General features: G+C 39.5%; 1 protein-coding gene across 1 annotated transcript in view; it reads right to left on the bottom strand.

The window, feature by feature from the left end:
• Positions 1 to 2048: 2048 nt before the first annotated feature.
• Positions 2049 to 15258, bottom strand: part of LOC122809725 (E3 ubiquitin-protein ligase TRIM71-like) — a gene marked incomplete in the record, with an annotated part of 240999 nt that continues 227789 nt past the window's right edge. Inside the window, 1 exon segment of the mRNA XM_044081428.1 lies at positions 2049 to 12372. Within this exon segment, the coding sequence (XP_043937363.1) occupies positions 10924 to 12372 (1449 nt within the window).

Below are 15258 nucleotides of genomic sequence, written 5' to 3'. Positions count from 1 at the left end.
ACTTCTTGTAGCAAAAACTGCTAATGGTTGTTATGTACCTCAAAAACAGATTGTATCAATTGTTCACTGATGAATCTCAATTTGTAACCATGTTTAGTATAGGTCACCATATTTTAAAATTGTACTATGTTCTACAATTGTTTTACATCGGTTTTCTTCTTGTCTTGCGTCCTTAACTGGACTATGTCTTGCGTCCTTAACTGGACTAATGTCTATATTTAAATGCTATGTTTTTAACTGTATAATGCAAATACTTTATGTGGAGCTTTTCTCCCCGGGCCTCTGCTGAAAACGGACCTGTGTCCAGTCAGACTCTCCCGGTCAACAAATGTAAATAAATAAGGTTATGGCTAGAACGGTCTTTGGATCAATTTACCCAACAAAACTTAAATAAAAACAATCTGGCTTTGCCAGACTAGTGTACATTTCTGTAAGGCAAGCTGGAATACTTTATTGTGGCGATTTTGTATCACCATCAGACATCTGTGGTGTACACAAGTCCACCAAGTTGCTGCACCTGAAGGGAATGGAGGACATTTGGGAGGTAAAACCTACTCTTGCTGTTTCGTTGTTAAATGGCCATTGATCTGTCATGGCAGAAAAAAGACACAGAATATATCAAATATGATGAAATCAGTATAAAATTATCACTGCAATAGCTTAAGCTTGTGTGCTGGGGGATAAAACAGTGTATTTATGAGTAAAAAGTCAGCCAGAATTTTTTACTTTCCATCACTGTCAAACATCAGTAATGTATAATACGTGACTGGTGAGCTACCCAAGATTTGTGAGAAGCAACCAATACTGGCACATGGGTGTAGCAATTCGCATTGCTGTCTCAATGCCTGTCGCTCTGGATGAATGCTTTTTTGTGGTCTTTTATGGAATCTGCTTGCCCTCTCTGTCTAAATGAGTTTTATCCAGATGCTAGTTTCCTTCAGCACCCTAATGATGTTGTAGGCAAACTGGCATTCTTCCAACATGCCTGTACGTAAGCATGCAAAGTGTGTGCGCCTGTAAGTGTCATCTGGGTCGATGGGGCAGTGTCAGTGTGCATGTGAAAAGACATCAGATCAGATTTTACCTCTGAACATGCACCATATTGGCAGGTACAAGTCATTACTTTTTAAAAAAAAGGAGTATAGCACATCACAGAACTCGATCCTTGGAACTTCTGAAGACATGATGGTCCTTATACCTCAGTCTGCATCAGTGGATTCTGATAACATACTTCAGGTAGGATCCTCTGCCCTGGAACTCATCTAGTCCACCTGTTCAGAGCTGTACATAGGTCAGTGAGATAACTGATGAGTAAACATTTTTTAATTTTTCCTCAGACAAGCCACATAGGTGTGTAGAGAAGGTTGTAACAGCTTGTATGGGGGCTAGGGACACTGGTCATTTCTCACAAACCTCAGAAGGATGCAAAGAAGCTGACTACAATACATATGTGAGGAATGGGTACTTTTGCTAAGTGGTCTTAATACTCTACTAAACACAAACAAATAGCAGGAGGCAGAAAAGCAAGTGCTTACTTTCTTTCCCAGTACCTTGGCAACATTCCTTCTAGGGGAACACATATATAAAGCAAGGCACTACAAAAGAAAACCTTGTTTTTCTGCCTCCTGACATTTTTGCAATTTAGTAGAGTATTTTGGTAGTAATACCTGCCTGCCAGCCTTAACCTTGACATTCAGAGGAAAGACCTCCTCTTACTAAATGCACATTTCTATTGCAGCAAGCTAATAGGGTAGAATCACCAAGCATGTACTGTGCTCATTTAATGGCATAACTTCAAAGACTAAAATGAGTACTTTTTTCTTTACAATTTCAAGAGATCTCACTGTGCAATGATCTTATATAATCTCAAAATGTAACCAACTTGTACTATAAAAAGAAAATGTATTTTCAAAGTTTGCATGAAAGAAACTGCAACAGAGCAGTCAAATCCTTTAGGAAGGAAATGCTATTTCAATTAACTGAAAAAAACATCACAACATTAAGATGACACCATACTGTCTCAAATGCTGTAAATTAATAAACACAGCTAACTGCCAAGAACACTTTTATTTTAAAATTAAATTGCACCAAAGTTTCAGGAAATCTGTTTTCACTCAGTACAGTCAAAGTAAATGTATAAAACTTGTGCAACAATACACTACAATCAGTTTAATACAATACCTGTGCTTGGGTACAAAGAAATTAATGTGGCAAAGGTACAAAATCCAACAGATTGCCACAAACTCAGAGTGAAAAAGATGATCTTACAAATCCGCAATCTATCAGTTAAAAGATAGTACAACATACAAAATCCACTGGTAGACAGCAAGCTATCAGTAAATGCAATTAATGCACAAAACTCATAACATGATTGCGAAACAACCATTAAAGAAAAGTCAATGAAATTAAAAAAAATTGCAATCCTGTAAAAGAACACAGTTTTGCCACAATTTTGTAGCCTGCTTTTGTGTTATGTAAAATGCACATCTTTGTAAAAAGAAAGAATGCATTAGAAAATAAACTGATACGCTTTCAAAGCGGTAGGATAAAGTTAATGATTCAACTACATCCAATGCTACAGAGTACAGAAGACAAAGCTTCATCATGACCAGAAGGTGATAGGAGGATTCAGATGCATCTAAAGCCCCTAAGAAAATGTGATTCACCTGAAGACTATGACCTTTGCTGACACACAGTTACCTGTGTCAATGTAACAACTGGCAGTTGTACAAGTGCCTTTGCTCTCAATGATTCAGTGTACCAGCAGAGGAAATTCAAAGGTTTGCTTCCAATGTTAAAAGGAGGAATCAGAGCTATCTGAATTGCAGGAAGTTCTAGTCGCTACGTTATTTTGCTACATGACTTGCACAAAGTAGTTTCATTCACCACTACACAACAGTAAGCAAAGCATTCCAAAGGCCTACTACACTGCTGCTCCACATTGCAGGACTCCTTGTGTAAACACATACAATGACAAGTCACCATGCCATCCAATACAAACCGAAACGCATACCAGGTCTTTAAAACTGAATACGGTCATATGCCACACAACATACTGAGGACACAAGTAACAGTGACTATATGTTAACACCTCAGATTCTCTGAGTGCCTAAGTCAACAGCAGGAACCCAACTGTGTGTCACATCAGTGAGTGTTAATTACAATTTCCCTGCAATGTCTACAATGTAGAAATCTGACAAAGCTGGAAAAGCTCTAGGTAGGGCCCTCTGGTGCAATTTCCAGTGTGGCCCTTCAAACACAGAGCCATGTAAAGGCTTCTGCCAGATTTCTGTATGGACACTGTTAACCCTTGTTAAAATAAAAAAGAACCGCTGATATGACCATTTACTATGACACTGAATGATCTAGAACCAATGTGATCTCAAATTCTAGGACTATAAATGACAAAACTCAAATCAAAGTGCACCCAGTTATTAAACACGTTTTACAAAATACTTTCTGAATCTGAGCTAATAACCTGATTACCTGGTCCATTTAGAAGAAAATCTGATGTGCTATCAACATCGTCCTTGAATAACCAGAATCTCAAAAACAATTTCTCTTTAGCAATTCAAGTTTGGTCATATCCCACAACTCCCAAGCACCTCAGTGTATGATGCAACATGCCCTACATCACTTTTCTATTTTTACAGTATTAGAACCAAGGGAAATTGTTCTAGCTCTATCGCTGTAATGTGGGATCATTACATCACAGAGATGTACTCAGTGGAAAACTCAGTCCAGTGCACCTCAAACCCAGAAAACGCTTAATTTTCTGCGCATTAAGTATGTGCAAACCTAGTTAAGATTCACAGAACTTCTGAACCTTTTATCCTGACTAATATATTATCATAAGACTAAGGGTGCAAACATTTCACCCTTTACATCCCAGTTTATAAAGTAAAACCACTTACGCCTGTAAAATATGTACATTACTGGGAGTTCCATAAAATCTGTAGCAGAGAAGACAAAAATCATTTACATAAAACTCCAAAATAATATTTTGCACAATGAAATAAGTAGAGCCAAGTACAAATTTTCTTCATAATACTTATGACAATAAAAACATACTACATCCAAAACAATGGATAATAAAAACCTTAACCTAAATTTCATACCTGAAACTAAGTAAACAGCAAGAGAAGATGGAAGTTTCTTCCAGAGGTTTCTTGGGACTTAGAAATCTAATATTTTTAAGCACTTAAAACATTTCAAAACTAACACATTTTTAGAAATGCAAAATAAAATTCCTCAGTCTTCAATCAAGGCACTTAACTTCTAAAACTGCAGGAAGGGAATAGTACTACAAACATCCAACAAGAATTTTACTTGTCTGCAAAAATAAATGCAAGAACAAGGCAAAAAAAAAAAAAAAACACAGAAAAAATACTGGTCAAAAAATGCATGCCCAAGGCACCAGAACAATGTACATAAAATACTACCAATATATATATATTTTTTACACAAAATAAATTAGCCATTTTACACTAATAGCCACAGGACAAATGCCTGCATTAACAAATCTTCAGTAATACAGAGATACTGCACAGCAAAACAATTTTTTTAAATGCTAAACAGTAGTAGCAACATACGGCATACTTACACTGTGATATGAAAGTTTTACTTTGTAATGGCCAAATGTTGATTCAAAATCATTAACCTCAGCCAGAACATAACAGCTGGATGAAGTCAGCATTTTAATATTTTTGAACAAAAAACACATACTCTAGCTATGCCTATTTTACATTCATTCTCAACTTTAATATATTTTGCCAGAAAAACCTTCTTGGAGATGTCATTTTGCTGACTCTCCAGTCTAGAAAATAAATACATCTTTAATAACAAAGCAAATATTGTCAAGAGGACAAAGCCAGGACCAATATATGAACACAACCAATACAGCCGAAGCTATGCATGCGTGCCACACGCACACACACAGACAAGACACATCCGCCAATTTAGTGTTACACTAATACCTCTGATATTAGCATTGTATTTGTTCAGCAATAAAAGCTACTGATGCACTGGTAATGAACTAAGATTACATTGCTCACATCTGCAGTACTACTGCTGAACACAAGGTTCAGCAAGTGTGAAAACACTCTCACTGTAGTATGCCCCAAAGTTCAGCTCGGTACAGAAAGCTGATCAAAAAAGATGCAAAAGATTCAAGCTGTTTTAAAACCTTTTGTGGGTCATTTACCCACGTGTTGATAAACATGTAAAAAGAAAAATGTGCAGAAAGATTGTCCTTACCATATAATGGCAGATGGTGAAAACCATGAGGATGGGTCAACACAAATATATAATTTTTTTTTGTTTTGGCAAATGCGTAACAAAGGGATTCAACGTACAATTCCATAACATTACATCAAACTGTCAGCTCAAGCATGCAGTCTTCCAATATCCATCTCACAACAAAATACCTCCTTTACACAAAACAGAAACAAAAGGCTCACTGACCCTCAGCCTTCAAAGGACAAAAACAAATAAAATTTGCTACTGGGTTGTAGCCAAGTATGTTTCCTCTACTAAAAGACCCACTGCCTCTTGTGTCCAGTTTCACAATTACTAATCTGCGACATGGCAGTCCATGAAGCCCAAATAAACAAACAAATGAGGAAATCACACCAATGATGAATGAGGTAGAATGATTTAGAAAGTGGCATCTTGTATCTCTATTTGACAAGTGAGAAAAACACTGTCTGTTGCTGTGCAAGAAATGTGTGAGGGCAATAATGAAAGTGCAATTTCTACGGTAAACTCTGTGGCTTCTAGAACCGTCAAGAGAGCAATGTATTCCATTCATTCCTTTGGAAAGTTTGTATCAACAGGATGCTTCAGGTTCCAGTCAACAAGAAAGGAATTGTTCCCTAAAAAACAAAAAAGCGTGACTGCTGTAGGAAAAGCTCTAAGGTGAGGATTGCTCTCTAAATGGGACAAAATGGATAAGAGCAGCTATTTGTCTGACTGTAAGGAATAATCACGTGAGGTAGAGTCCGGAATTCTAACATCTGTGTAAAGTGCAGGTCATTTTCCTAACATCTTGCTAAATGCTTTTTAATTTTACAAATAAGACATAGTGCAATTAAAGCTGTAAAAACAGCAACAGGCAGAGAAAAGAACAGGTGAGCAAGTTTAAAGCTTTTGGATCGAGTCACGGAAGACAGCAGACAAAGTAAAATCAGGACAATCAAAGCATTCAAGCAATACACATGTAATTTGCTTCCCGACTTTGCTTTCATACGTCAGATTCTTTAGGAAATATGAGGTCTAATGGTCCATTGCCAACACCACTAACAAGTTTATGAGTACATAAACACATGCTCCACTATTAGACACACACTGATAACAGGAAATCACAAATAAATGCTAATGAAACTGCAAAATACAATGGGACTCATCTTCCAATATCCTAGTTTTCATGGCTGGCTACTGTTCCTAGTACATTTTAGTGAGCATGTTTCATTAATCACCTAGAAAGTTAAAGCAAAGAAATGCTGGGTCCTGCATAGATGATTTGGCCTTGACTATGCCTCCTTGTGACCTGGGCAGTGGAAAGACCAGCTGGGATAGAATGGGAATGAATGTATAGTGCTTGCTCACCTACCCTGGGCAAGTTGTTGATTAGCACAGCACTGCTGCAACATTGTTATTTGGGGGAAGGCCAGAAATGGCAGCCGCTACATTTGGGAAGGGGAGATGCAAACTTTCCAAGGACTGCAGAGCACTCCAGCCAAGAGATGCTAATGAGAACAGTGCACCTGCAGGGAGAATTAGAAGGGGGCAATGCCCAGTGCTTTACAGCCATTGTGGAGCTGGGGTGGGTAGCAGCATCCAATAAACCTCCCAGTCTGCTACACTGGATCACATTCCACACTTCCTTTCACTTTGTAAAAAGGAATGGATGGAGCTTCAGGAAATTGAGTAGCATGACAGTTGGGGGATAATTGCAACTAATATCTCCTTGCTAGCTACAAGTAAACTGAACTGCTTCTCAGCTGTAAAGATTACACAGGTCAATAAAGACCACTGCCTATTTTATTGGGCAAAAGTGATGGTTCAGATGAATGAGACAAGGTGTGCTGCCTGCGCAGTGGCAGAAAAGCAAGCACCAAGTTAAACATTTTTAAGAGGCTACTATGGATAATCTGATGTGCTCTCTTCAGTCAAGTGTTAAAAGATATTTAAGTGATATACCACAGCTGGCAACTAGTAACAAAAGCTTCATTAGACAGCCAGCTCCAAAAAGACCATCAAAAACAGTATACTCATTCAAATTTCTAGGAGGCTGGTTAGGTTAATAACAAAGGAATAGCAGTGCATGCTTAAATAATGCAAATTCCAAGCAAAAATACTTTCTCTACCCAACGTCTATATGCAACTTTAGTACTTTTACTAATAAATGTTTAAAAAAAAAAAAAAAGTCAGTCTATTCACCTTCTAAAATGCCCCTGTGATTCATAGACACAGCACAAAGTGAAACTACTTAGCGGCTGGCTAGGTGAAAAGTGCAGGGATTCACAGACAATGTGTAAGGCTCTGTCAACAGAACTGCAAGTAGCCTTAAGAAGCAAACCCCTGGAATATTAATATTGCACATCTCATCTATGAATCCCAGACATTTTTACTTCACTATTAGGACCCCAGCATGAGTGAAGCAGAAGTTCAACTCGTTTGCAAAAAAAATACAAAAGCAGCAAAAGCCAAAAATGAATAAATTATCAAAATATATTTGTCCCTGCAACTGAGAATAGTTTAATTGCTAAAAACATAAGATTTTTTATGCAGTCAAAAGCTACAGTTTAATACAATCAAGTGGTTGCCAAGATGATAGCCACAGACCCATCCAGATGAATGAACTCATCTTACACTGCAGTGTGGCTGGTGATTTAATTTCAATATGAATTACTAAACAAAATTAAAGCTGTGCTTCACAGTGAAAGCTCAAGAAATCTAAAGGGATTTGTGAAACACCAAATGCAGTAAGTGTATCGGTAAAGTATTTTGTTGTTGTGCCAGTACAATGAACTTCAATTGTACAACTCTCCCAAGAGTGAAGTGCGACAGACAGCAGCATAAAGAAAAAAAAAAAAGTCTTCAAATCAGGGCCACCATTTAAACACAAATGCCACAGCTTCTGGGCTGGCAGTTCAACTGCAGACATGGAGTGCTGTTTCAGTGTAACAGACAGCAGTGATGGTGAAGCCAAATTTGGACAGCAGCACTGCTGGTTAAGAAGTTACGGGTAAGGTTCAACACAAAATGTACATAACAGCTGCTAATGCAAGTGCCATCTTATAGACCTGCAGCATTTGACTCTTATTTATTGCTACTTCCCTTTATTAAAAATATTTTTATATTTAAGCCCACACACAGACTACAGGAAACCAACCACTGGCCGAAGGTAGCATGCTAAATCTACTTTCAGTAGACAACTCAAATAGAGAGACGAAATAAGTAATACTGCCAGACTCTGCATCAGGGAGCACTAAAAAATAGAACCACAGATGAACCGAAAGTTTTTCGCTTGTTAGTTGAGTGTCCAGCTAAGAAATGCAAGTGATGAAAATCATCCCAACATACCATAAAGTATTGTACAACTGCAGAAGACTAGAAACACTGCTGCATTCATGCTCTTGCGCCCGTTTTACAAACACAGACATTTTTGGCTTCACAAAGCAACGACATAATGTAAGCTAGATGCAGAACAGCATACTTGTGATAAAGTTCTAGTTTCAAAAAATCTGAGATATTTAAATGCAAAATGTGTCACCAAACACCATTGTGCAATTATGTACAGTCAAGGGATAAAAAAACAACAAAAAATAGTGGCTTAAACAGAGGTTCACCAAGGTGGGTCTTCACTGCCCCACACCCTGAAAATGTGTTTTAAATCTAAATTAACACTGTGCAAAAATCTTTTGACATTAACAGACTGTGGTAAGGCACATGTATTAAATACTGCTGCCGTATTTCCATAACCACACACACTTTGTTGGGCCTTTCTGTGTGTACTCCTGATGGTACAATCACTTATTTAATCTTTGACGTTTTCCCCCACAAGCCTTAAATGTGTCAGCCTTGTATATACGGTATAGTACTAAGTTAATCTCAAGGGTACCATGGAATCTGCTAACATGCAGATTCTCTCTACTCTTAAGTTCCTATCTTATTATGCAGTACCTTCTCCGAGTTTGAAACGAGGAAATAGTCTCACCTCTGCTGGCACTTCAAAATTTTTCAATGGATGCCCCCTACCAAACAAGAATAAATGAAATGGCTATGTACAAATCATTCTTCCTTACAGCTAACATAGCCCCCATATGGCCGCAGCATTCTTCAACTGTGCAAACAGGTATGATTCTGCACTGCACTTGGGATTATAGGACACATCCAAAAATCAACTATCACCTTGGTCTTGAACTTTCAGTCAGGAAATTAAAAAAAAAAAGGAGTAATGTCCCAGTGAAATGTCTGAAAGAGTATACTACTAAATTAGGGTATGGACTCGAATGAGATATACCCCCACAACCCATCACATGACTCAAGAAAGCACAAAGAAAGATGTTACATTTAAATTAAGGAGAAATACCCCGACTAAACTACTGCTCATTTTTTGAGAAGGCAACAATGTGCAAAGTCAATGTAACACAAGACACACATCCATTGGGGGAAGCAAACATCCTGTCTTAACTTCTGAAATAAAATATTAAGTAATAACCTCTTCAAGAGCTAAGCGGGCCCACATCCCTGAGACAAAAAAAAATCCTTATGAGCCATTATCTCTTCAAGAGTATGTGTTTCGAATGCCTGCTCTGAATATCAGTATCATGGTTTGCTCATGTATAAATACTGTGCAAAAGGCAATAAATCCTTCATTGCAAAAACAGTACTTTACAAGTAAACAAGAAATTAAAAAAAAACAGAAGACTGCCCCACCAGCCACCTGGAGTATAGTACAGCAATCATGTAAAACAACAATCACTGACCGTGCTGCAACCCTCCCACAACAAACATGCTGTAAAACAATGGCTGCCAGAACAAAACACAATTCTGCTTAACCAGTGTTTTAAACAGATCCATAAACAGATGCCGTGCATTTTAAACCCCACAAACTATATTAAAAATGTTTGCTACTGAAAACACAAGATCAAACTCTACTGTTGACGTCACATGGGCCACTGATAAAATTTACATACCACCACAACATGGACAAAATCCAAAAGTCACACCCCCTCTCAATATGTATTCATTGTAAAGTAGGCAACCTTCCACAAATGGTCGCCATCACAATGAAACCTGCTACTTCTGCTAAGTAAGCTTATTTGTGGCCAACAATAAATTTGAGTCAAAAGTTTAGTTACTATAATGCCAACGTATTGAGAAAGTTAAAACTAATTTCACAGACCTTAACACTAGGACAACACACACACACACACACACACACACACACACACACACACACACACACACACACACACACACCTGGTTATAGTTGGCTTGATTTGTCACCCAGCGGTAACAATGAGGCACTGAAACAGCAGAGAGAATCTGTATGAATTAACAACCATCAGACAGGAGAGCCTTCAAGTTTTATGGGGAATAAAGATGAAGACTAACTTTTACCAGCCATGAATAAGCAGGAGGTCAAAGAATATCAAGTTGAGCAGTGAAGCAGCAAATTCACCAAGACAGCAGTAACCTAGCAGATGTACACATGAAGAAAACATTCAACAAATTTTTGCAAATGACAGTGAGGTAGGCCTGAATACTTCTGGGAATGTTAACAGAGTTTATAAAACTGAGGTAGACAAAACTGAACTTTTTGGTCTTTTCAAAATCAAAACACACAAAAAATAAATAAATAAAAAAACAAACAAAAATAATAATACAAATGTTTTCTGTTTGAGAACAAGCATCTTAAAATAACAGGACACGGTGGTTTCCAAAATCTACGACTACGATCAGTCCATCCGGTGTCACAGCCAACCCTGAAGGGCGATCCATTTGACCAAAACCTGGACCAAGACTCCCAAACTTGCACAAAAACTGTCCACTAGGTTCAAAAATCTGGATACGATGATTGCGGGAATCTGCCACAATGATTCTCCCTTCCTGGTCCACTGCTACCCCTTGCGGACGTAGGAACTGTCCATCAGACACACCCTCAGAGCCCAGAAACTGGAGGGAGTTAAAATCACCATGTAATACCACTAAACGATGATTGTTGAAGTCTGTAACTATCAAGCGATCCTCATGGTCAAAGGTCACACCTCGGGGAGAGTCAATGTGCTTCCAAAGTGCACCTTCAAATCCATATTTGCTTAGAAACTGCCCATCAGAACCGAAGAGCTGGACCCTATGATTACGGGTATCTGAGACAGCAATCTTATTTTCAGAATTGACTGCAACATCCCACGGGTAGTTGAACTGCCCATTTTTATTTCCCTTTTCTCCAAATTTTAAGAGAAAAATGCCATCAAATGAGAAGATTTGAATGCGATGGTTATCTTTATCAGCCACTATAATTCTGTTGCTTTTATCACAGGTCACTCCTGCTGGGCGATCAAACTGACCAGGTCGGGACCCTTGAGATCCAAACTTGTGATGGAATACCCCACCTGGTGTAAAAACCTGAATCCGATTGTTACTTCGGTCTGCTACTATAATGAAACCATCTTTGGTCACACAAACTCCCCAAGGTCTACAAAGCTGTCCGTCTCCATCACCTTCCCCTCCAAACAAATTAACAGGAATTCCAATGCTGGCATAACTGCGTCCAGATCGGACTGTAATCTGAAATGGGCTCTGCTTAATGTGCTGGTTGTTTATCATAACTGAAATAGTGTGATCTCCTTCCTGTTGTGGACAGTACCTCACTGTGTATGTTCCATTGTGGTGATCACAGACATCTGCCAGGAGAAAATATCCTTGAGGTGATTTGACAACAGCAGTGACACTATCCCCACCAGCAGAACACAGATCTCCAGAATGGTCTCTAGCAATAACAGTGAAAGTCATTACTCTGCCACATACTGCCCACTTCAGGCCATCCCACGTTTTAGTAGACAGTGGCCCATATGCACTACTGCTAACAACACCTAGTGACTGGATGGCTCGGATAAGCAAGGTGTCCGGTGGTATCAAAGAAACTGCATCATCCTCATGAGGTTGGGACTGTTTGCAGAGTTTAGCCATCTCTTGATGAAGACGGACCAACATCTGTTTCTTGACCACAGGGAATGTCTGCTTATCTACGACAACCTTGTGGATACACTGAATGGCAGTCTCCAGTTTGGCTAGATTCTCTCTCAAGGCACCAACTTGAAGCTGCAAGCTCTTTGTTTTCACCTGCCGGATCTTCTCAACCTAAATGGAAAGAAGATATTTTTCCCATTACTATTTATCAGTATAACAGTACTTATAAAAAGACAGACATTTTATGATGACCACAGCAAATAGAACACTCAAATGGTGCTGGATACGAACAAGGCTGCACCTACTAAAATTATCTGCTGGACATTGTCTACCAATGCTAGAAGACATCTGCATAATCCACTCCTTGATTATCCCAGGCCTGAAGCAGTGTGCAAGTAGCTACATTTACTTTTTTTTTTTTCTTTTAAAGAGAAAAATAAAAGCAATATTTACCTAGGGAAGTTTTCTGTCACCAGCTCTTAAAAAAAAAAAAAAAAAAGAGAGAGAGAGAGAGAGAGAAAAGACTGTGCAGGAGCGAGCATACATGAAAGTACTTGTATATGTACTGAAGGGGTGAGAATTTGACAAGTGGAAGAACAGTTGTGTAAAATCTTACCATAACCATTGATGCCCATCTCTTCACTGCTGCAGTATTTTTAACCTGTGGGATCTCCCACCTGAAGGTGACCCACGTCAGCCAGTATACAAAAGTCTTGTACCACTGTTAGGAATGTGGGACGTTGCACGTAGGCTGCTGTCAGACATAGGCCATAGAAACAATGTACGCACGTACCATCCTCAGCAATGAATACCCCACAAAGAATGCCAGACTAAGGATATAAAAGGTCCATACATCCAAGCAAAACAGACGGGGGGGAGGAGGAAGGACAGAATACTACAGCAGTGAAATGAACATCTATGGTTACAGTAAGAACTAATTCCATGTCCTCCTATTCACTTGCTGCAGTAATCTTAACCTGAGGGAGAGTGCCAAATCTCAGAGTGGGAAAGAGAAGGAAGGAGCAGAGGAACTCTCAATGAAGCAAAGTAAAACGCCTTCAGTAAACCCAGCTCTGGATCTGGAAATGCCATTCAGTTTGCAGCGTATGGGGCTAAGGAATGGATAGAAGACCAGGTGGCTGCTTCAAGAATGGGAATGTTATCTAAGCTCTTGAATGTCTCAAAGGAAGCCACAGCAGTGGCAGACTGGGTTTTTATGGGTGAAGAGAGCCTCTTTCTGTGGAGTGTGTAACAAAGGCAAATAGTCTTTGAAATCCAGGAAATGGTCTGCCTGGAAACGGGTGAACCCACTGCTTTGGGATGAAAATTCACAAATAGCTGATCAGATTTCCTGATAGCTTTTACCTGGACAAGACTAAAGTTAAGTTGTGTGTGTAAATCTAAGAAGTGCAATACCTTCTCACTGTGGTTTTGTGAATGTAGGTAGGTAATTGAATGGACTGGTTAAGGGATAAACTCTAACCACTTTTGGCATAAAGTAAGGATTTGTTCTCAAGGATATCCTGTCCTTATGAAATACCAAGAAGGGGGGCACTGCCATAAGCGATTAAAGCTCCAACACCCTTCTGGCTGAGATAAAGGCCACTACTAAAACAGTTTTCCAAGAGCAATGTTTGAGGGAGGCTGAGGATGCAGGCTCAAGAGAGGCCAGGGTCAGGTTTTCTAGAAAAAAAATTAAGGTCCCAAGGAGGAGGTGGAGGAATAGGTTTTCCTGGGAAGCCTAATGTGAAGGATGCCCTTAAGGAATTGTTTCACCTCAAATCTGGATGCTAGAAGAGGAGAAAGAGGCAGACAAACAGAAATATCTGACGTGTGTTTTGACAGGAGTAAGCCAAGCCAGCACAGAGCAATTCACACACAAGACAGAACCACTGGGATTCCCAATGTCAGCGGGTCTTGGTTTAAAAAAAAAAAAAAAAAAAAAAAAAAGAGTGAAAATATTTTCCACATGGAAATGCAAGATTATCTTGTACTGGGTTTTCTGACCTCATGCAAAACCCTGAACATGTCCTCTTGAGAACAGATGTCTTAAAGGGATTAAAATCCTATCACCCACAGTGTCAGCTGTAGCACTGACATGTGGGTGTATTGAGGATCCTTTGTTCTGTGCAAGTAGGTCCACTCTGTGGGGTAACTTGTGGTGATGGCCCTTAGCTATATGTAGGAGGGGAAACCACTGCTGTCTTAGCCAAAAGGGAGTCACCTGCAAGATTTTTTGATAGGTCTTGTCGAATCTTGAACAGGACCTCTGGCATTAAAGGAAGGGGAGGGAATGCATACAGAAACATCCCCTTCCAAGAGAAGGAGAGGGCATCTACCTTCCAAACCACAGGACTTGGGACTCCGGCACAAAACTTTGGAAGGTGTCTGTTCAGGGGGAAGGAAAATAAGTCTATGTGAGGAATACCCTATTAGTGGAGTATGTCCAGGAATACATCCCCTGTGAACCATAGTCAGGGATCTGCTTAACTGGTCTGCCGCAAGATTCCAGTTGGAGGGAATGTACACTGCCTGAACAGTCAAGGTGGTACTGGGCAAGAAATTCCTATACCAGAAGAGCCAACTTGCAAAGGAGATAGGATTTGGTCCTCCCCCGAATGATCACATACCAGAAGACTGTCATGTTGTCTGTGAACAGATGGGAGTGCATGGGCAAAGGAGAGGTTGAAATGCTTGTAGTAGCAATGCTCGCATTTCTCTGGGACTGGAGCAAGAGGATGCATGGGTAGACCTGGATTTAGGTCTATCTGTTGGATCTACCACAGCAGTTCCCTCTTTAGGCAAGGAATGAGCGGGACTTCGTATTCTAGTGGGTTGGCATGCTGGGTCCACATTGATCTGAGAAATCACTGTAATTTCCTCATGTGAAGTTTTGCCATCATGGGAACGGTTGAAGCCATGAACCCCAGCACCCTGAGGGACTTCCTGTCCATGATGCGGGTCAAGGGGAGAAGGGAGTGAAAAAGTACAGTTGTGTACCTACCATAAATGTAGATGTTAGAGTGCATTCACTGTTGCAGTCATTACTCTTGGGTT

This window comes from Protopterus annectens, chromosome 8.part0 (assembly GCF_019279795.1).
Source record: "Protopterus annectens isolate FY-2018-M chromosome 8.part0, PAN1.0, whole genome shotgun sequence".
Lineage (NCBI taxonomy): Eukaryota > Metazoa > Chordata > Ceratodontiformes > Protopteridae > Protopterus > Protopterus annectens.
This window is presented reverse-complemented; position numbering and strand designations above follow the sequence as displayed.